Raw genomic sequence first — 23682 nt, 5'->3', positions numbered from 1 at the left:
ATACTACTGGGGCTGATAGCATCAAAGTTACCATATCTTCCTTCTCATTTGAAGATCTTAAGCTTTCTTCAATAGTCAGATATTCCTTTCTGCTAATCATTAAGAATGTGGTTTTTTTTTAAATTATATCTAGTATTTAGAGACAAAGATGACTGTTGGCAAGTGGCAATATCATACACAATTTGTGCCCAAATTTGCTCAATTTACAGTGAGAATGTAGTAACAAGTGATGTGATACTGATCATTAATACAGGCATTGTTTCATTTGCCATAAACTGACAGTCAATTAGAGGAAGTCACTTCCTAAACTTAGAATCACTTTTCTCTGAGATGAGGGTAAGGAAGTCCAGGAGAGTCAAGGACATCTTTCCAAGGAAGGTCATCACTGAGTGGAATTTTGGAAGTTGAGTTCCTAAAGCTGAAGCAGATTGCAGGGTGTAGGCACAGAAAAGTGGACGAGGCAAGAAGGGAAGAGTAAATAGGATATAGGAAGATAAGGGGTGCATATCATCCTAGCATTCTCTATGGGGAATGTCAGGGAGTTTGATGAGATTTAGCACAGAATCCAAGAAGAGAAGTCTCGGGAAAGAAGGTCAAAAAGGAAGTTTCTCAAATCATGAAGAGTCTTGTCAGTGAAGCTGAGGAGATGAAATTTACCTTGGATGACTCAGAGGATTATAAAGAAAGATCACTCTCAGGGCAGGAGGGCAGCAGGAATGGGAGGTGGTAAAGAGCACTTGTTAAAAAAAGAAGCCTGAAACCCAGCTTGCTCGGTTCAGATTCTAGCTCTACTACTTGCTAACACCATGACTTCAGGAAAATTACTGAACTTCCCTTTGGCTGTTTCATCACGTGCAAAAGGAGATTAGTACATACCGTGTAAGTGTTGTAAAGATTACATGTGAATTCCATACAAAGCACTTATGTGCCCAGCACACTGTGAGTGAATATTTAATTGGCATTACCCATCTTAGTGACTGGAGAACATTCTGGAGGGATAGAAGACTGCACAGGAGTCATCTTAGGACACTGAGTTCCTTACCATGTTTATCTCCTCATTCCCATTTATATGCATTTTCAAACTTATCAAAATCTTAGAAAAGGCATCTACTTCTGACACCTACCCTCTCAAGTATATTTTTTGAATAGAGTAGTAACAGTATAGACTATGCCCTTGCATGGCTTTCTTCAGGAGTTAAGGCAAGGATAACCAAGGATGCTTTGGCAGCTGCACTATCCTTCCTGAATGGTGACTATCTCAACTTTGTCTTAGATCCACTTTGGCAGCCCATAAAATTAACCCCACTCTAAGACTCAAGATCTTTCTACTATATTCACTGGGAGAAAGAGCACACAGATAGAACAACTAGTCTTGAACTACAACTCTGCTTCTTACAGTGTGTGATCTTAATGCAATTTTCCTCACTTCTATTAACTTCAGTCCTCCTCTGTGAGAGAATAATGCCACTTGAGGGGAGGATCAAATTAGTAACGGACATAAAAGCAATAAATGATCTGCAAATCTAATCCAAGATTGTTTTGGTAGTGGAATTTCAGGAGCATCAGTATCAGACATATGAACTCTATAGAAAAGAGACTCTTAGGTCCTTCCAAGTTCTTAGGTCAAATTTGGCCTCTCCATGATGATGCCAAAGAATAGATACCAGTTATTATGGGACCTATGCTGTTCAAGAAACAAGGTTACTCCTTTGTTTAACTCCATGAGCCCATCAAAATTATTTTAGATAGAACAAATAGCAAGACTGCAGCTCCTTGAAATTTTCTGGAAAAAAAATTAGTATTAGTTTCTAATTTTAGTTTCTCCTGTGAGCTATTTGCCAAGGACAGAGATCAGACATTTTGGATCTCTTTTCTAACAGTAAGCTCCATCCCCCAGCTAACTCTTTGTGCAAGTGTCTGAGCAAGTCTTGCAAAAAAATCTGCAAATGAGTTAATGCAACACAATGTAGACTCTACATGTATTTCTGTATTTCTCACAGCACCAGTATTTATTTTTCCTGTCAATAAATATTTGTTGAGCACATTCTCTGTGTCTGCTATGGTGCTGCGAATATAAAGAGGTGAATAAAACGCTATTCCTGACCCAAAGACATTCATTTTCAGAGTAATATCCTTAAAATCGTATAGATTTATGTAACGTCCTATACATATATAGGTATAAAGGATCTTAGAGATCACTTGACTTTATTCCACGTATTTAACCATTATTGAAACAAATGAAGTGCAGAAAGGAAATTGAATTATCTAGGTTTCACTGTTAGTGGTACAGGTAGGACTCAATTCTCATTGAAATAATATTGATACACACTTTAAACTGTAACAAATGATTTCCTAATTACTTAATAGCATTACTAGAACAGATAATGCAAAGTGGGTGTAGAATTTAAAGATTTCTCTCCATTCTTGAAAGTGATTTGCATCAATAAAATTGCCCTCGCCTCTTTCATCAGTTGTCAACTCGTCAATCCAGGTGGAAAACTTACTCTGGCTGTCTTCTTGAGTGTGGTCCCACGATATGGATTTAGACCATCTGAAGTATTCTTCCATCCATAGACCTTTCTGAGACAGAAAAATGATCTATATCTAGCTATTCGCACTAAAAACCGGAGATCTGTACAGTGATGCTTCTCTTATCTATGTACTACATTTCATAGACAGGATTACACCTCAGCCTAAGAAGAGGTCCTGAGTTTGTTCATATATTAAATCCTTCTCTCTCTTTCCCTATCTCTCTCTCACCCTCACTCTCTCTCTCTTCCTCAAAGACAGGATTTCATGAATTTATATTCATACCACGGTTTCTGATTAGTCTGTAGGAACTTCTTTCTCTGCTCCTGGCTGCCCAGAGAGAAACCATCAGCAATCTTTATGCCTCATTCCAACCCTTGGGGAATTGATGGGTAGCAGCTGGAGAGTTTATAAGTGACTCCTTATAAAACCAAATTGAAGGCTATTCAGTAAGCAACTAGTTGATAAGTATGCAGGCTGTTTCCATAGTTTTACACAATTTACTCAAACCTGGGGCAAGGAAAGAGAGAGGGTGATGTTCAATGTCACTATAATGGGCAGAAAATACATATTTTTTCAGGAAACTATTAGAAGGTTTTACTTCATTTTAAAATTTGTTGATGTTCAAGCGAACAAGCAAAAAGATTAATTTAGTGCCACTGTGAAGATGCTCCCTCAGTCTTGTTGGTACATCAATGGGTTTCTAAGTAATTTTGGTCAGGGATTTGACTAGAGTTGAGGATTATTTCTCTGAAATCAATATAAAATGTATCTCCGAATTATGATGTGAACTTTCAAATCAAGCCTAAGGTTCCATGTGTTAGAATGGCACAACCACTAAGAAATGGAAAAAATATAATAATCCAAATAACGATAATCCATGTAGCTTGGTTATTGATTTTTCTGAGGCAAAAAGGCTTATCACACTGCAGCAAAAAAATGTTTCTTGTTTTTGGCAATATTTCATTTTTCTATGAGTGTCTAGAGTATTAATAAATGGGTATGTAGACTAACTGTAGCAATCCTTTTCTTACTGGTTCTCCACTCAAATTCCTTTGGAGATAAAGGACTGTGTCACATGCTTCTCTCTCTCTTTCTTGTTCTGTTCTTCCCTTCCTTCCAAAACATTTATCCAGAGAAAGACAAATACTGCATAATATCACTTAGGTGTGACATCTGAAAAAGCTGAACTCATAGAAACAGAGAGTAGAATGATGGATCCAAGGGGGTTGGGGGAGGGGGAACTGGGAAGCTGTTGTTAAAGGATACAAACTTGCAACTAGAAATGATCAAGTCCTGGAGAGGTAATGCATAGCACAGTCATTATTATCAACAATACTGTATCATACACTTTCAAGTTGTTAAAAAACTAGATCTTAAGTGTTCTTACCTTAAAAAAGAAATGATAAGAGTTCCCGTCGTGGCTCTCTGGTTAGCGAATCCAACTAGGAACCATGAGGTTACGGGTTCGATCCCTGGCCTCGCTCAGTGGGTTAAGGATCTGGCATTTCCATGAGCTGTGGTTGTAATTGCAGACGTGGCTCAGATACCTCGTTGCTGTGGCTCTGGCATAGGCCAGTGGCTACAACTCTGATTAGACCCCTAGCCTGGGAATCTCCATATGCCGCAGGAGCGGCCCTAGAAAAGATTAAAAAAAAAAAAAAGAGAGAAGTGATAATTGCCTGACATGATAGAGTTAATGGCTAAAAATATGGTGGCAATCATATTGCAATATATAAATGTATCAAATCAACACATTGTACCCCTTAAACTCACACACTGGTATATGTAAATTACATCTCAAAAAAAACACATTTATAGAGCATTTGTTCTTGGCTGGTCACTATACTGGATACTCTAGATTCAAAGACCACTGCTGAATAATAAGGTAGCCCAATAAGTGAGAAGAAATTTTAATAAATGTGTTATGCTGACTAAAGATAAGTATAGCATGGTATGAAAATTCATATAAGGATCAGTTAATTAAACTCTATGAGGACAGGGTCAGATTTTAATTCCAAGAAGATAAAACTCTCCATCTAAGGGTTGAAGGCAAAATGTGAATCAGTTATTCCAGCAGAGGAAGCAACATGCTCAGAGGCATAAAGAGGAAACTAGTTCAGAGGTTTATACAATGGGACTGGGGTGAGACAGTAAGTGGGGACAGGAACGAGACTTGGTCTGAGAAGACACTGAGCCACTAGACCTGGGTCCAAAATTTAGAGTGGTACTGAAGCAAAGTCAATAATATGAGAACTCCTAGATTTTCTTATCGCCGTGAATACCCCATACTCCTACAGATTCCTATGATACTGTTTGAACGAGAATCAAGTGCCAGATTGAACCTGCAGATGGTAAACTATAGACTTGAAAAGAGGAGAGGAATAGATGGGTAAAGATAGAAAGTTGAAGAGCTATTCACTAAAGAGATCAGATCCAGACTGCACCATATTTATATTATACACATTAACATTTCCTCTAAAATCTACAATGAAATTTAGATACTGGTAGTTCTTTATGAGAACATAAAGGGCAATAAGGACAATAAATCAATAACTATCATGATAATAAAAAAGGAATAACTTGCCCATGCCTATTCGTCAAGGGAAAACTATTGAAATATAAATAAAATATGGACTTCAGTTAATAATAACTATCAGTGTTGGTTCATTAGTTGTGAGAAATGTACCAAAGTAATGTAAGAAGTTAACAATAGGGGAAATTATGTGAGGTATACAGAAACTGAACTACTTTTGTAACTATTCCTTAAACATAAGACTACTCTAAATTTTTTTTTAACTTTTTCTTTTGCTTTTTGCTTTTTAGGGCCATACCTGTGTCATATAGAGATTCACAGACTAGGGGCCCAATGGGAGCTACAGCTGCTGGCCTACACCACAGCCACAGCAATGCAGGATTCAGCCGTGTCTGTAACCTTCACCACAGGTCACAGCAATGCCAAATTCTTAATCCAGTGAGCAAGGCCAGGCGTTGAACCTGCAACCTCATGATTCCTAGTTGGATTCGTTTCCACTCTGCCGTGACGGGAACACCGACTCTAAAGTTTTAATAAAATATTTAAAGTAGGGAATTCACCTTGTAGCACAGCAGGTTAAGAACCCAACTAGTATCCATGAGGATGTGGGTTCTATCCCTGACCACACTCAGCCAGTTAAGGATCCGGCATTGCTGTGAGCCATGGTGTAGGGCAGAGACATGGCTTGGATACCATGTTGCTATGGCTGTGGTGTAGGCCAGCAGCTGCAACTCTGATTTGACCCCTTGCCTGGGAACTTCCCATCTGCCACAGGTACGGTCCCAAAAGAAAAATTAAATTAATTAAAAAAAAAACATCGTATAAAAGTCTTAAAAGTATGCTGTTAACCACAACATTTTTTAAAACAGTGAAAATGTCATCTCTTTTATCACATAACATGAAATTTCTTGTCAGCGCTATTTGTCGCATGAATGAAGGTGTTATCAGGGGTATTATTTGCATTTGGTAGGGGTCTGGGGTCAAAAGCTCTAATTCATCTTTCTGTCTTGTGGCTCTCTAAGATCAAACAATTGTACAATCTTCTTTCAGCCTTTATTTCCCTTTTAACACAACAGTTAGCAATACTGGTAACATAACCAGTCAGTATTTATTGAGTTCTGATCATATGGAGACACACTTGTTAAAGCTTGATAGGTATTGTTTTGTTTAGTTTTCCTGAGAACCTTGTAAGGCAGATATTACTGTTGTCCTTGTAAAAAGAGATCTTGAGAGGTTAAGCCGCTTGTCCTCTGCTACACTGGAGCTGGACTGTGATGAGGATGTCAGAGACCAGTGTCCACACTTCTGACCTCTCAGCTTTGCTTCCCCAATTACTGGGCTCATGCATTGTCTTATGTTGTGATTCACCTTCCCTGGTGGATATCAAGAGACTTTATAATTAGATACTTGGATGATCTGTTGATACCAAGGGAACTCCTACCTAACAAAACATCCACCACATTTCCAAGCACATAATAGGTGCTCAGCAAATAGCTGTTAAATGAATGAATGGATGGATGATAAATTAATAGTGAATTTGTAAATGACAGGGGAATAAATAAATATTTTTAAAAAATCAAAAATTCACTAGGAGTTATTTATAAAGGGAACATCTCCCAGGAAATGTTTTCCCCAGATAAGGAGGAAGTGTTGTGATGGCAATATTGGTGGCTAACTTCTCACCAATTACACTTCCTCGTTTATAGGGTGCTAAGAGGCAGTAATTTGGCAATGGGAAAAACTTCTTTGTCTAAAAATCCCCACTAAGTGACTCTCTGAAAAATTACATTGAAGGCTACTTGGTTAAAAAAAAAATTAGCTAATAAAATGGGCCGTTTCTATACAGTTCTGCACAATTTGCTCAGAGTTGAGACAAGGGAAAGGGGAGGGTGGTACTCGGTATTACTATCTTGGACCACTAACCCTGCAACTACAAATAAAACTCTGATTTTCCTGACTACTAGTGGCTTCCTTACTATGTCCTTACTATTATTTCCCTTACTCTTATTGGCTCATTCACAATGTAGAGTTTAGAGCCAGGCTATCAAAGTGCAGCCTTAGTTCCCGGTACTCTGGAAATGTGAAGTCAATAATCCCAGTGATTTTACGAATCAGACTTCTCTCTGACCCCTTTCACTTATTTTAGTACCTCAAAGGACCCCAAGAGCCTGAAAGAAGAAGGTGCAGACCCACTCCAAATATCTGTGGGACGCAGAGCAAGGTACAAAGGGCCATGTGCCATGTCTAAAAGCTATAAATCAAAGTAACAAACTAAATGATTGAAGTGTTCTCATACTCAGAAAATAATATTCCCATGTTCTTATAATGACTGGAAGGCTAGTTTCAAATTTAAAATCAAATTAAAAACCCACCAGACATGGCAGTGTAGAAAGAGTAAGCTTTGGCCCTCAGTCTCCAGATCACCTTGTCTGGTTCCAAATCCCAACACAAGAGGTGTCTCATGTATGAATGTGGAATCTGCAGCCCAGCCACCCAGGCTCTGGACACACACTTTGCACACAGTGCCCCTCAGCCCAAAGGTGAACACACAGTGGTGTGGTCCAACCTCAGAAAGATAGACCCCAAAATCCACTGGAAGAAAAATGCACCGATAAAGTTGAGAGTTATGTTTTATTCGGCCAACTTCCTGAGGATTTATAGGCCAGGAGACAGGACTCTCAGATCACCCTGATGACTGCTCTGAAGAAGTAAGGATAATTACGAGTTTCTGGAACATCAAGAGATTACAGTGTTAATTAAATAAAACCAGACATGTCAAGTTAAAGAAATTAGTGCTTATCTATTTATGGGAAGATGCAAAAGTCTAGGCTCACTGAACTCATTCCTTGGATATGCACCTCAATTCTCTATATAATCAGGGTTAGTATCCTGTGCTTTCTCACCCTGAGCATCCTCAGGGTTCACTGTCCAGGGGTGGTTTTAGCAGCTGACTACTATATGGGGGACATCCTGCCCCCCTCCTGAGCACCCTCAGGGCTCAATATCGGGGCAGCTGTAATATGATGGCTTGATGCCTGCAACATCCTCTATTTACTGATATGGCAGGAAATATTTTTCATTCACACAAAAAAGAGGCTTAAGCAGGCCCTGGAAGTGAGCTCAGGGCATTTAAACTATGACCTTCGTAGGTATTATCAATTATATACAACCTGAAAAACAGAAATGTTATAAGCTTATTAATGAAAATTTTACTATAGATAATTGATTAAGCAAGTATTAGAGAATTAAAAACATAAAAGGCAATATCTTGCTTTTTGGAATATCATGCTACCAATCCCAGCTATCAATAGGACATTTAAAAATGATTTCCCAAGACCCTAAATTTTGCTATGAAAGAGGAACATTAGAAAAAGGAGGGAGTTCCCATTGTGGCTCAGCGGGTAACAAGCCCTATTAGTATGCATGAGGATGCAAGTTCAATCCTTGACCTCACTCAGTTAAGAATTGGGCACTGCCAAGAGCTGTGGTGTAGGTCACAGACACAGCTCAGATCCCCCATTTCTGTGGCTGGGGCTGTGTGGGCCAGCAGCTGAAGCTCCAATTTGACCCCTAACCTGGGAACTTATATGTATCACAGGTATGGCCCTAAAAAAGAAATAAAAAAAAGAAAAAGAAAAAGAAAGAAAGAAAAAGAAAAAATTAAATGGGGACATTGCAGACAGCTGACACAAAAAGAAAGCCTGGGGTTGCATATCCCTACAATGTGCCTCAGCAGTGCTTAAACCTTCTGGTCAACCCACACGCTACTCTGACTGGCAGTTTACCCCATTTGCTCTCCGTATATTTATAATATACAGCATATCTCTGTAGAAATATTGCAGAGCGAAAGGGAAAGAGGAGGGTGTGATCTGTACCCAGGATGTCACTTATCCTATTAAGAAATGACCCAAGTGGGAGCTTTGTTCCTGATATTTGAGAAATCCTTCTCTAGACACACATACATACATATATACATACATACACACATACATTACATACAAACAGTTTCTTAAATATAAAGTCACTAATTCCCAGCATAAAAATGAAAATCCTCTCGTTATCTCAAAAAAAGCCCCTACATGATGTGGGGTATTGCAAACTGTCCAGTCAATCTAGCAATCAGGTAGAATTTCAGACATCTTTCCCCTTAAGTATGTTTCTCAGCTAAGTAGTCAGAAAAGCCTCTCCAAAGCAATTGATTAGTAAGTAAAGTGAGCAAATATATAAATATTCCTGAGTCCATCATCATTTTATTATTTAGTAAATAATTTTCCATCAGCATAAAAAGTTGCAAAGAGACATGTCAGAGATAGATAAATATAAATGTTTAAGTGAATATTTTTAGGGATTTCCTGGATTTCAAGATCCTATACAAGTATGGTTGAAATAAAGCAGTTAGTCCATATAATTGGATCAATACTCTTTCTGGGAGAGAAAAAACTATGGACTTAGACTGAATTATCTAAACTTTCTAGCTTTTTTGGATAATTACACTTTTTCTAATTGATCTTCGGCAAGATCACTTAGTAATTCTGAGTTCATTAGTAAATATAAATTTGATTAATATTACCTACTATTCAAAGCACTTTGGGGCCTCAGCCATAATAACTGTAAGTCCTTTAAGGGCAGAAACCAGGTAGGTGAGTGCTGAAAATCACAGCTCATTTCTTTCTCCCTCTTTGCCTTTAGAGTTCAGAGGTCTTAAACATTATGATCACTTAAACAGCCAGCTTATTAACTCACTCCCCACTTTAATGCAACTCAGAGAAAAACCTGAAGTGGAGTTCCCATTGGGCCGCAGCAGTAATGAACTGACTAGTATCCATGAGGATTCAGATTTGACCCCTGGCCTTGTTCAGTGGGTTAAGAATCCAGTGTTGCGTCGAGGTGTGGTATAGGTCGAAGATGTAGCTGGGGATCCTGTACTGCTGCGGCTGTGGTGTAGGCCGGCAGCTGTTGCTCCAATTTGACCCCTGGCCTGGGAACGACCCTGTGCCACAGGTGTGGTCCTAAAAAGCAAAAAAAGAAAGAAGGGAAAGACGGAAGGGAAAAAATTGAGGTGAAATGGAATGCCTCTTTAAGAGAAGCCTCTTCAGCAGAATACTGAGAGCTTCCATCACCCCAGCATCTCCAGGCTTCATTTCTCTCACACATAAACTCTGTTAAGAGCCTATGTCACTTCAAGTGAGTTACTGAACTGCATTCCTAAAATTTGGCACAATACACAACACAGTTCCTGTGTGAACACTAATATGCTGGGTAGTTAGTGATTTTCAGGCTTTCTTAGGGACAGGACAAAATGGATCCACTCTGCCTCAGAAAATATTCTGATGAGACCTCAGAAGGATAGAAGGGACTTCCAGACACCAGGAATTATTAAACCCTAGAGGAACAGGACACAACAAGAGATGTAATATCTTCTATCAAAAGTTAAGTGAATTGAAAAAGGAAGACAACTTATAAACAAAAGCCTAGAAGAACTGATTAGTAAAGTATCTTCTTGACTCTACTCCTCAATTAATTTCTGTTATTACTTGTGGGCCACTGAACACTCCTGAGTTCTCTGCTTCATATTTAATACATAAGAAAGCCACCTGTGCCTGCCAACTATAATCAAGAGCAATGCATTATAATTTGTATGCTGTCTTCTTTTCCATATACTAAATTCACCCAAGTGGTTTTCTTCCATGTATTCAGGTACCAAATGAGTCAAGTGTCCCAAGAAAGTACGTTTTCTAAATCACCTCCTCCTGTTCATTCTTTGACATGGCAGCAGGAAGTCACATGTTTTTTTCTCAGCTTCTTCATGGCTGTCTTCACATCAGCATTTCTGAGTGTATAGATGAGGGGGTTCAACATAGGTGTGATCACTGTGTAGAAGACGGAGAACACTTTATCCACGGAGAAGCTGCAGAAAGGCCTCAGGTAGATGAATACACATGGCACAAAGATCAGGCTGACCACTGTTAGGTGGGAGGCACAGGTAGAGAGTGCCTTGCTCCGGCCCTGGCGGAAGCGAGTTCTCAGGGTGATCAAGATGACAGCATAAGAGAAGAGCAAGACCAAGAAGCAGATGAGAGAGAGCAGACCACTGTTCGAGACCATCAGCACCTCTATCACATAGGTGTCCACGCAGGCTAGCTTGATGACCTGTGGGACATCACAGTAGAAGTTGTCCAGTTCATTGGGGCCACAGAAGGGCAGCTGAATGACCAGTGTGACCTGTGTTATAGAGTGGATGAAACCTCCACACCAGCAGGCAAAAACCAACTGAACACATAGCTGATGGTTCATGACTGTCAGGTAGTGCAAGGGATTACCTATGGCAACATACCTGTCATAGGCCATGACTGTCAGCAGAAGCATCTCACTGGCTCCCAGAAAGTGCAAGAAGTAGATCTGGGCCAGGCATCCCGAAAAAGAGATGACCTTGCCCTCCTGTAGGAAATCCCCTAACATCTTGGGCACAGTAACACAGCTCAGGCATAGGTCAAGGAAGGACAGGTGGCCCAAAAAAAAGTACATAGGCAATTGCAGCAGGTAAGCATCAGTCCACACTGTTAACATTATCAAGACATTTCCCAGGACAATAACCATGTACAACAACACAAATATTAAGAAGAGAAAGAGCTGCAGCTCCCAGGAGGATGATAGGCCCAGAAGCACAAATTCTGTCACCTTAGAATCATTTTCTTTTCTCATCAAGTCAAGGATACCAAGTGACCTAGAGAAAGAAGAATTAAATTGGAACAGGAGCATTTCAAATTAGACAAAAGATGAAAAAAAAATGAGTTATCAAGATTGAGTCTGGTGTTTATAGAATTATCTTCCAAGCTGAGACAAACTTAAGCATGTTCTATAAAGTATGAAATGAACATTCCTGTGTAGCTAGAACAAGAACCAGTTTGCATCTTTTAAGCCCTACCCTATCATCTACCTCTCTAAAGTAATATTTAACACTGGGGAACTTCAGTGCAATAAGTGTTTGGGAGTAGTTTCTAGGAGATGAGTATAAAAGGATTTGATTAATAGTGATATCAAAATCTTCAAAATTTCATAAGACAAAAGTAGGCAACACTGCGTCTTAGTTATTTGAGTTATAATTATCTTGTTCGTTTGCCTTTTTAGGGTCACATAATGTCATTTGGAAGTTCCAAGGTTAGGGGTCAAATCAGAACTGCAGCTGCCAGACTAAACAAATACAGCAACACCAGATCCAACCCATGCCGCATCTTGTGGCAATGCTGGTTCCTTAAAGCACTGAGCATGGCCAGGGAATAAATCTTCATCCTCGTGGATAATAGTCAGGTTCTTAACATGTTGAGTAACAACGGGAACTCCCATGAGTTATAATTAAGGTACACACTGGATTATGGTTATTCTTGAATTTTCTTACTGACTCGAGAAATGTTTTGCCTTCAGATAATATGAAAATATAATGCCAAATATGGCAAGTTCAATTTCAGTGTTATAAAATTCCATGTTTGGTAGAAACATTCCCAATTTCTATATTTCTGAAGCCTCTGATCACAATAAGAAATTCAGCCTGTGACTATTCTGTGAGGAAGGAAATGGGCACTATACCCATCAGCCTGAAGGAATGACCACCCCTTAAACCACCTTCCATCACAACATAGTTTCCCACACCAAAGCCCTGCTGGGACCTAGGAAGCAACCTGCAGAAGTGCCAGGTCTGTTATCACATTACTCGCTATAGGATCAGACCCTACTTAGTATATCTTGCTTCACATCCTAAGAATAACCTAAGAATTTTCAAATGTCAATGAAAATGTTTTGAATTTGTCAAAACTCAGCCAAAGGAATGGAAAATGCATACTAAGAAGTTAAAATCTTTATGGAAAGATCCAGTGCAACCTGGAGAGAAGAGGACAGAATCAAGCTCTTTAAATCTACACAGGCTATTTATGGACTCCTGAGTGGTTATTCTCTAGTTTTTCTAAGCAGGGAACCAATGTCCCCGCCACCATGGGAATTTCATTGCTCTGTAATGCTTCTAAGAGTATAAACTAAGAAAAACAAAATTCAAATAATTTCTTAAATTTAAAAATGATGTCAGTATACGGAGAAAAAGAGTATGAAGGCATTTAAAAAAATGGTTTCAGAAATAGAAAGAGGTGCAAGGGCGGAAAGTGGAGCGCTGAGAAACTTACATCATTGCCTTGTCAGGAGCTATGTGGGTTCAAAGAAGGAACATGCTACCCTGCTATTCATTCCACCAGTCCTGTCTCCATATCTCAGGCCAGAAAAATGAGAAATTCTCACATCAGGGTTGCCCTGTCTGTGCCCAAAATGCGTCCTTTTAAGTCCAGCCCTAATTGAGGGCTGGCTGCAAGGGTTAGAAAGATCTGTCCCTAGGGCTCTAGCTGTGTCTGAGGCTTTTATGTCCTCACGCCACCATTCAGCCTAATGAGCCCTGGGATTCCCCAGGCTCCTGAATCTCAGTCCTTTCTAGAAAACTGACCTTGGGCTCTAAAGGCTCGGAAACAGACTTTATTGCGTAACACAACCTGCCCTCTCACTTACTTTGGATTCATGAATTTGACTTTACACATGCTACCAATTTTCCATCATCAGTCTGTACCTGAGTAAAACAATTCTCCATGGTATCTATCTCAGGCATGCTTCCTGAGGGGGCTAAATGGAATGAGAAATGCCAAGTTATCACTGGAAGCTATAGAAGCAGAAATACTTCCTTCAAGGTGTTATCTAGAGCCCTAATATGACACCTGAGTCTTGATGATCCTTCAAGGTGTTATCTAGAGCCCTAATATGACACCTGAGTCTTGATGATGCTTCAAGACTATGGATGGATCTTATCTAGAAAACAAAGCTGCTGTCAGTAGTAATTCAACATTTTTTTATAAACTGTTACTGTGAAGTATAATCTTTTAATGTTATAAAACAGTATTCTCAAAGACATGCACATTTATTAGAGTCACTGCTCTCAAGAATACTCAACTCTACCTGGAAAACAGACTTCTGGTTTCCAAGGGGCGGGGGGGAGTGGGATGGACTGGGAGTCAGGGGTTAATTGATGCAAACTATTGCATTTGGAGGGATAAACAATGAGATCCTGCTGTATACCACAGGAAACTGTATCTAGTCACTTGCGATGGAACATGATGGAAGATCAAGTGAGAAAAAGAATATATATATATATATTTGTGACTGTGTCACTTTGCCATACAGTAGGAAATTGACAGAACACTGTAAACCAACTATAATGGAAAAAATTAAAATCATTAAAAAAAAAAGAACACCCAAATCTATGGCTTCTCGCTAAAAAATAATAGGTCACTCGTTAAATTCTTACTCCAGATAAAAAGTTACCAAATCAATTTTACCTTAACAAATATTTCTTAGTAGAATAGCTGACATTCCACCATTTTTAGGTTTTCAATGAACAGAGCTGCAAAATTAACCCCAAATAAAATGTATTCAGAAAAAAATAATGCAGTTACTGTAAATTAAGGCAAAGTTCACTTTCCTTCAAATGTCTACAGCTTTCTGTTTCATCCCACGTTTTGTCTTTCATCATTTTATTTCACATCCTGGCACAACCTGACATTTAGGTTTTAAAACAAATGACTCTTCTCTGCTCTCACTCAGTAAGAACATAGTCATTCGCTCACATAGACATTTGTCTTTCCTTACCACCAGTGTATTTAGAAGAGTCTCAACCACTTATATTAATTACAAGTATTAACCAAGGAAAAATAGGAGATGGATACTTGAGAATTTCTACACACAAGCATCTCAGCAGATCAGCAATGAGCACACATTTTATGAATGCCTACAGTCACACGCATCCCTTTGGTTCCTTAAAGAGACGAAAATAATCACACACCTTAACATGGTCTACAGGCAGCTAAACACCCTATCAAACTGTTATCTGACAGCCATTCTATAATATGTAAAAATAGGAGGCAAATTAAAACTATGCCTGCTAATCGGTATGTTTGCATCCTATTTTATTAAAAATTGTCTCGATAGCCCAAATTTTTTACTAATTAAAGTTTACAAAGGTTATTAGAAATTGTACGTAAGATGACATATTACAGAGCATCACAACTACTGCTGATAACAAAAATATCTTCAGAAATAAATTCAATTAAATAAATTCAATTTATTGAACAATTTATTTAATTTTTTAATTACATTCAATTTGTTTCAGAAATCAATGCAATTTGATTGAACACATAATTTTACATTTTCAATAATGCTACATATGCAGAAGTAATGCCAACTCATCTGATCAAGCCAGTACAGCAAGTTTAAGTTCAAATTAAGTATTACAAAAGTTTTGCAAAAAATAAAATGCATGTTTGTATACTATTCCAACTTGTTATAAAATGGAGAGAAACATACCACTCTTTCTAAACCAAAATGACTGAACCCTTCTGATTTATCCAAGGGTTCATTCTGAATACCTGAACGTGGATTCTTACATATAAATGACGTGAGCTAGAAGTTTCTTTCTTTCTTTTTCTTAAAAGTCTAGCACACTTAACTTATTAAAAAGCCATTTCCTTTCTAAGACCAGAGTAAGCAACAAGCATGTGTAAGCAAAGGATGTGTTTGACTGTTAGTACTGACTGAACATGAAGTTAAAACTTCTGAGATCACCAGTTATTCATTTCTAAATAGAATTATGATATTTAGAGTCATCCTTAAGTAAACTGAGAATTCCTCTCAAGCTGAGTGGTAGAAAGATAATTACAAATCTCTCTTCCCCTTTTATTGATTTCCCTTGGATGTGTTTTACTTTGGGGTCTTGCATCTGCCTTTATCCTTTGAAATTGCAATGGTGGTGCCAAAGAAAGCAGGTGACTAATGAAAACCATTACCTCCTCATGAGCACTAGCTTCCCTTCCCCTTATACAGAGAACTCAGAAAAACAGATAAAGCATGGAAAGAAAGAATTTCTTAAAGAAATTTGGAGGAATCACACATTTGCTGGAAAATGGGAACATGTCATAACAGTCTCACAACTTACAAATAAACATATCCTCCACCAGTGATATTTTTAATTTCTAAGAAAATATTCTGATATTGCAACCCAATAGACTTATGTCCCCTGATAAACTTGGAGAGTTTGATATTTACCCTGAAACTTCATAGTAGTCAAGATAAATCTTCCCAGAATTAGTTTTTAATACTTAGTTTTCTGGAGTTCCCACTGTGGCACAAGGGGTCAAGGATCTGACTGCAGTGGCTCAAGTGACTGTGGAGGTACAAGTTTAACCTCTGGCCCCAGAACTTCCATATGCACAGATGCAGGCAAAATAATAATTATAATTATTATTGCTAGGGAACAATTTACCCATAAATAATCATACTCTTTCATCAATTTTGAAATTGTAAATATTTCATAATATTGGTAGACTAATTATATTACTTTATGAATTTAATCCCATACTTGGGATAATAGTAGAATAACCATGGACTTTTAAATTAGATCAGGTCTGAACTCCATTACTTGTTTACCTTGTGATCTTGAGCTAAATTTCATGTCTTTTTTCTTTTTAGGGCCGCACCATCGGCATATGGAAGTTCCCAGGCTAGGGGTCTAATGGGAACTGTAGCTGCCAGGCTACTCCACAGCCACAGCAACAGTAATACCAGATCTGAGCCACATCTGCGACCTATACCACAGCTCACAACAACACCGCATCCTTAACCTGCTGAGTGAGGCCAGGGATGGAACCTACAAACTCATGGTTCCCAGCTGAATTCTTCTCCACTGCGCCACGATGAGTACTCCTAAATTTCATTTTTGTTTCCATTTCATCATCTGTAAAAACAGAACACTCAATCTAATAGACTTGTTGTCTAGTCAGAAAATATACATAAAGAACTTAACAGGTTTCTGGTACTCAGTGTACATTTTACTTCCTTTCCCAATTGATGAAAATGCACTTACAGTCCTAAAGTCTGCAAAGCTTATTGGCAGCAGTCTTAGAGAACAGCCAACCACTTTCTGAGGTAAAAGAAAAAGAATCAACCTTCTTTAAAATGCCACTCCTTACATTCTCTCCAAATTAATAATGAGATGCTTAATAACCCTGTAGGATGCAGGTGCAAGAAAAGTATCAGGCTTGCTTGCTTCTTGCTTTCCATGAGCTTAACAACTTTTTCACCTTTCACTTCTACTTTTATCCAGGAGGGGATTAATATTTTGAGAAGACTGACAGAGGAAATAACACAGTCTTTCAAAGTACCTTTGGAACTCTGTAACTCAGGGTACATTTTCACAAAAGGAGGTAGAGATAACTTTGGGATTAGTAAACTTGAAAACCTAAGGAAAAGAAACAAGTTGAGTCACTCTTCTTGGAATATTAAAATATAGCAATGCATTTTTCTTCCTGTTCTCGATGCAATGTCCTTCCATTAATTTTTTAATTTAGAATCCTAAAACTGTGAGATTATCAACATTTATAATTTACAAGTATAAACTCAGAGAATTTAATAGATTGCCTGAGATAGACACCAGATGAATTATGCAGAGAGATGTCCAAGTTCCTTCCACTACCTAAAGCTGCCTTCCTGTTTTCTCAGGTTAATGAGATTTAATCCTATTAAATCCTATTAATCCTATGTAACTGAGTCTTGTATCACTGCCCACTGGATATATAATTTTTTACTTCTATGTCTACGCTAAAAGTTATCTTAGTATTCATAACTCTCTCTGATAATAACATTCTTTATCTTCTTAAATGGGAAGAACCATTAAGCCATAATAGTTTCTAATAATCAAGTACTTGTCAAAGAACCATGACCTCCCAAAGCAGACTTAGAGCATCTCTGAGGTACAGCATTATGTGTGGTATGTACACTGTTGTTAGAGACCACAGAAATCCTAGTAGGAATAGCATAGGAGCAGAAAAACCCATGATTTATCTCTTTAAAGGTCAGAAGCTGAACAAGCCGTACTCAACTCCAAACAGAGTGGGCATGCATGAAACACATACATAGAAGTATTTTAAAATTATTTAGAGAGTCACCGAGAATATGAGATAACTTACTATACACAAATTTGTCTAAGACCAGATTACGTTTCTACCCTTATCTTCTGATATATGCTTGAGATAATATCCATTGTTAGGTGGAGGTAGTGGGAGAACTTTCCCTCAGCCTGATATTTATTCATCACTGGAAGGAATCCCTTGGGTGAAGTTTTCCTGGTCTTGGTTTTGGCCAGAACAAGAAGCATGAAAATAACTCACCCTGGACATCTCTTGGGAACCTCTATGTTAAGAGTGATAACTTTTGCATATTCTGGGAATCAGAACAGGGAGACAAGAAAAACACATATAAAGCAGCTAAGCACGTACTTGTGAGTCTGTGGTTCACCGAACAGTGTTCCAAGGCATAGATTCCTGATCTCCTCACATCATGTTACACTATATGATATGAGCATGCATTCCCACCTGGGTGTTTTACTCCTAATATGTAGACTCCAAACTCCTTGAGGTAAAAATGAAAGGGACACTATTCAATGAAAGCAAATACTTGTCTCACGGGACATCAGTTGGGCCATCACATGTTCATCTGACGTGTTTCAGTCAGTCAACTCAAATACTGAGACTTCTTGCTCTTTTCTCTCAAATCTAAAGAATTCTACCATGCTGCCTTTATAAATCTCATTTCTAAATTCTCCAAGTTTTTATCATCAAGGTCCTACACTATCTATACCTCAACATTTGCCTTAATGACCTCTCTGCACAGCACTTCTGTATCCTATAATCTATGCGACTATATTTTAAATTTAATCACTTATACATTCAATATACTCAGTATATTTGAAATGCTCCTAAACTTCATATCAGAACTTTTGGTGATAAGTTGTCTCCTAATGCTCCTCAAACTGTGTCTTCTGGAAACTTCTTGGAATCCGTATTTCAGTTGGGCAAGAGAAAAGTTGCCCCAGAAAAGTTGTTACTGCTCTTTACTGATTCCTCAGGGAATGTGCAATAGTTTAACTTTTTAAAAAAACATTGGCTTGGAAGAGGACATTCCTAATGCTACAGAGGCCAAGTCCCAGGAGAACCTGTGATAATAAAAGTGCAATCTTAATTTTTGTGTTGCAATAATGTCTTTGTCCAGCTGGAGATGGAAGGATAAGATTTATTAAACAGATCCTTAGAGATTTGGTTAATATCAAAACCATGAAAGCTCTATATTTCTAGCACAGCAGAGACAGCTCTATGCTAATCTCTTTTCATTTCATAATTGCTTTATGTTGATTTATAAATTCTCCTGAACTTGAGCAGTTTTAAAAGGATTCATATAACTAAAAGAAGCACAAACAAGCTTCCACAAAATCATTATTAAAAACCTCTCAAATCTCTAGTGTGGAGAATAGATGGGAAAAAATTCCTTTTTAAAATTTTGTGTTTGTGCCCAAAATATGAGCTCTCACAACTTTTAGGACTCATATCCTTGCATATTACTACACACAAAATTTTTCAGATAACTCAGGTCCCTGGCATCTTTTCTATAAGAATGTAGGATGAAGGAAGTTTACTTATGGCAAAAGAAAGCATTTGACTTCTCTCAGCTTGGAAAAATTTTTTACTTTAAAGTAGCATATAAAGAAAATCAATACCAAAATTTTGTGGGAAAAAAGTACTTCAAAAAATAAAATCCCATACCTAGGTTTTTTTATTTTTTTGTTTGGTTGGTTGTTTTTTGTTTTTTTGTTTATTATTTTTTTTTGCAAACTTCTGTTTAAATAAAATATTTAGTGAAAACATAAAGCTATTCTTTTCTACAAGAAACACTACAACATTACAATATTTAAAGTCAATGTTGGTAAGTAAAATTGTGGTATTACAGTTTTATGATGCTTAATCTAACAGCAACAAGAAATGCAGATATTGGCTTTGAAATGATTACTACCAATTTACTGTGACATATGTCCATTTTTTTCATATTTGAATGATAAGTAGTATATAATGTAAGTCATAAAACTCTCTACCAAGTCTATTTCACCATAGAATGGGATTAGGATTAGAAAATAGTATACATTAAGTGTTAACTCTGTGTTATATGCTATTCAGAAACTATCACAGATCATCTCAGTCCCCCCAAAATAACAAGCTTACAAAATGTAGGACAGACTTGTGTTTGCCAGTGGGGAGGGGGAGGTAGTGGGTTGCATTGGGAGTCTAGCATTTGTAAATGAAAACTGCTGCATTTGGAGTGGATGGGCAATGAGATCCTGCTGTATAGAAACATGATGGAGGATAGAGAAAAAGAATATATATATAGAGAATATATATATATTCAGAATATATATATATTTCTACAAGAAACACTACAAATATATATATATTCTATATATATATATTTCTACAAAAAACATGATGGAGGATAGACAAAAAGAATATGAATATATATATATATATAGAATAACTGGGTCACTGTGCTACATAGCAGAAATTGATAGAACATTGTAAATCCATCATAATAAAAAATTTCAAAAAATTAAAGTGCCAAAAAAAGGAAATAAAATAAATTTCTCTAGTTGTGTCATTGTAAGGGAGAGATACAGAAGCAGGCAAAAGTTTCTTTCTGTGCAGCCAGCTGCCTACTATGCCCAGAACACAGAGTATATAGCCAAGAGCAAGTAGACTACATTCTCTTCCTAAATGAGGACGCTCTTGAAAAATGAGCCTTCTCGTCATTCTTAACAGCAACACATTTGAAACTAGTCCTAACTGATAAATACGTGTCTCTTGACCTTGCAGGTGATCGACCCCATGAACGTCTCTGAGCCAGATTCCAGCTTTGCTTTTGTAAGAGAATTTATACTCCTAGGTTTTTCTTGTGAGTGGAAGATTCAGATCCTCCTCTTCTCACTTCTCCTTACAACATATGCTCTGACCATAACAGGCAATGGGGCCATTGTTTGTGCGTTATGCTGTGACCGGCGACTCCACATCCCCATGTATATGTTCCTGGGGAATTTCTCCTTTCTAGAAATCTGGTATGTCTCGTCTACAACACCCAAGATGTTAATCAACTTCCTCTCAGACAAAAAGACCATCTCCTTTGTTGGATGTTTCCTCCAATTTTATTTCTTTTTTTCTTTGGGAACAAGTGAAAGCTTACTTTTGGCTGTCATGGCCTTTGATCGGTACCTCGCTATCTGCCGTCCCTTGCACTACCCTAATCTCATGACTGGGCATCTCTGTACCAAACTGGTCATGACCTGCTGGGCTTGTGGGTTTCTGTGGTTCCTGATCCCCATTGTTCTCATCTCTCAGATGTCCTTCTGTGGATCAAACATTATTGACCATGTTGTGTGTGACCCAGGACCACTATTTGCACTGGCGTGTGTCTCTGCCCCAGCAACTCAACTGCTTTGTTACACTCTAAGCTCTTTAGTTATCATTGGTAACTTTCTCTTCATCCTTGGGTCCTATACCCTTGTCCTAACAGCTGTGTTACGGATGCCTTCAGCCACTGGGAGACATAAGGCCTTCTCCACTTGCGGGTCTCATTTGGCTGTGGTATCACTGTTCTATGGATCTCTGATGGTCATATATGTGAGCCCAGGACTCGGACATTCTGCTGCAATGCAGAAAGTTGCAACTTTGTTCTATGCTATGGTGACCCCACTCTTCAATCCCTTCATCTATAGTTTCCGGAATAAGGAGATAAAGGCGGCCCTGAGGAAAGTTCTGGGGAGCTTCAGTATATTCTAAGACATATTAGATGACCCCTCTATGATCAGGTCAGTAGAGTCTGATGAAAACCAACCTGAATTGTATCATTATCCAAATCTTCAAATATGGGTCTAGTGATATTAATTTATATCAGCCTATGAAATTAAGAATCTATGGTGTCACTTATAAAGTGCTGAAATTATATAGATAAATGGAAGTGTGGGGTTCCTCTTTGGCACTTACACTGCATATTAAATAAGAAATGTACCCATTTGGATGTTGTTCAAATAGTTCATTTATCAGTGATTAAAAACTATCTTGGTGTTCCCACTGTGGCTCAGTGGGTTATGAACTTGACTAGTACCTAAGAGTATACAGGTTCAATCCCTGCCTTTGCTCAGTCAGTTAAGAATATGGTGTGGCCATGAGCTGTGGTGTAGGTTGCAGACACAGCTTGGATCCTACATTGCTGTGGCTGTGGTGCAGGCTGCCAGGTGCAGCTCCAATTTGACCCCTAGCCCCAGAACTTCCATATGCAACAGGTGCAGCCTTAAAAAGCAAAAATTAATTTAAAAATAAAGGATAAAAAAAAACATTTAATTTAAAAAATTCCTTTTACATGATAATTTACATTAATAGTTCTGTCATCCATCAATAAAATTATAATTTTGTCATTTTGGTTGTTTGCTTAGCAAGTTATAAATAAAGGAAGGAAATATATTCTTTTCTGATTGTGGTTACTGTATATGACTTTATTATTTTTGTGACATGATCATTACTAGTAATTAAACTCTAAAAACGATCATTGATTGGAGTTCCCACTGTGGCGTAGTGGGAATGAATCAGACTCATATCCATGAAGATGGGGGTTCGATCCCTGGCATCACTCAGTGGGGTAAGGATTTGGCTTTGGCATGAGCTGTGATGTACGTCACAGAAGGGGCTTAGATCCTGTGTTGCCCTGGCTGTCATGCTTGATGCTTTTCTTTTTTTTTTTTTTTTTTTTTGCTATTTCTTGGGCTGCTCCCGCAGCACATGGAGATTCCCAGGCTAGGGGTCGAATCGGAGCTGTAGCCATTAGCCTACACCAGAGCCACAGCAACGCGGGATCCGAGCCGCGTCTGCAACCTACACCACAGCTCACGGCAATGCCGATCGTTAACCCACTGAGCAAGGGCAGGGACCGAACCACAACCTCATGGTTCCTAGTCAGATTTGTTAACCACTGCACCACGATGGGAACTCCATTGATGTTTTCCTTTCACTGTCTGACTAACTTCACTTAGTATGATAATCTCTAGATCCATCCATGTTGCTGCAAATCACTTCATTCTTTTTATGGCTGAGTAATATTCCCTTGTATGTATGTACCACATCTTATCTACTCTTCTCACGGTGGACATTTTGGTTGCTTCCATGTCTTGGCTATTGTAAATAGTGCTGCAGTGAACATGGGGATGCATGTATCTTTTCAAAATATGTTTTTTTTTTTTCCAGTTAGATTTCCAGAAGTGAGACTGCTGGATCATAAGGTAGTTCTATTTTTAGTTTTTTGAGGAACCTCCATACTGTTTTCCATAGTGGTTGGACCAGTTTACATTCCTACCAACTGTGTAAGATGGTTAGCCTTACCCTGATTTTTCACCTGGAGTTCAACTCCTTTAGCGTTAAGTGAGATAAGACATAGGTAGGATTAGGCAAGAAGCTTCCTTCTGTCTTCATTTTCTTCCCTTCTCTCTTTCTTAGGATTCTTTGCAGTTTCCTTCTCATCTGCCTGTCTCTTAAATACTATTAAAATGAAATTTTAATATTTTAAATTATAAAAACAATAAATCAGCATGTCCCACATTTTAGAAAAATGTATACACAGTAACATGTACACACACACCTATTTGGTCTTCCCCTTGACCCCACCCCATGGGC

General features: G+C 38.2%; 3 protein-coding genes across 6 annotated transcripts in view; 1 reads left to right on the top strand and 2 right to left on the bottom strand.

Annotated features, from left to right (window-relative positions):
* Window positions 1-23682, bottom strand: part of LOC100155381 (olfactory receptor 4S2-like) — a 348453-nt gene that overhangs the window by 7204 nt on the left and 317567 nt on the right. The window contains exon 3 of one of the 4 annotated variants that reach the window (XM_084969328.1): window positions 2505-2576. The exons of 2 other annotated variants lie outside the window; for them this stretch is intronic. The gene's annotated coding sequence lies outside the window, so the exon portion shown is untranslated. Of the gene's footprint in view, window positions 1-2504; window positions 2581-23682 lie in introns of all 4 variants that reach the window. One more of the 4 variants, XM_084969327.1, reaches the window with a different exon arrangement.
* LOC100155779 (olfactory receptor 4Q3-like) lies at window positions 10820-11767 on the bottom strand. Its single transcript, XM_001927198.3, has one exon. It carries the CDS (start codon window positions 11765-11767, stop codon window positions 10820-10822), a length of 948 nt encoding a protein of 315 aa, XP_001927233.1.
* LOC100154563 (olfactory receptor 11H12-like) lies at window positions 20851-21798 on the top strand. The gene has a single exon (XM_001927208.4). The coding sequence runs from the start codon at window positions 20851-20853 to the stop codon at window positions 21796-21798; it is 948 nt and encodes a 315-aa protein (XP_001927243.4).

The sequence above is a fragment of the Sus scrofa genome, chromosome 7 (assembly GCF_054392235.1).
Source record: "Sus scrofa isolate SSC_HxYL_T2T_F1_AM1 chromosome 7, Sscrofa_HxYL_maternal_Yorkshire_Landrace_v2.0, whole genome shotgun sequence".
Taxonomy (NCBI): domain Eukaryota; kingdom Metazoa; phylum Chordata; class Mammalia; order Artiodactyla; family Suidae; genus Sus; species Sus scrofa.
This window is presented reverse-complemented; position numbering and strand designations above follow the sequence as displayed.

Coding starts and splice junctions, on each gene's coding strand:
- LOC100155779 (XM_001927198.3), bottom strand. CDS start 11,767: ATGAGAAAAGAAAATGATTCTAAGGTGACAGAATTTGTGCTTCTGGGC.
- LOC100154563 (XM_001927208.4), top strand. CDS start 20,851: ATGAACGTCTCTGAGCCAGATTCCAGCTTTGCTTTTGTAAGAGAATTT.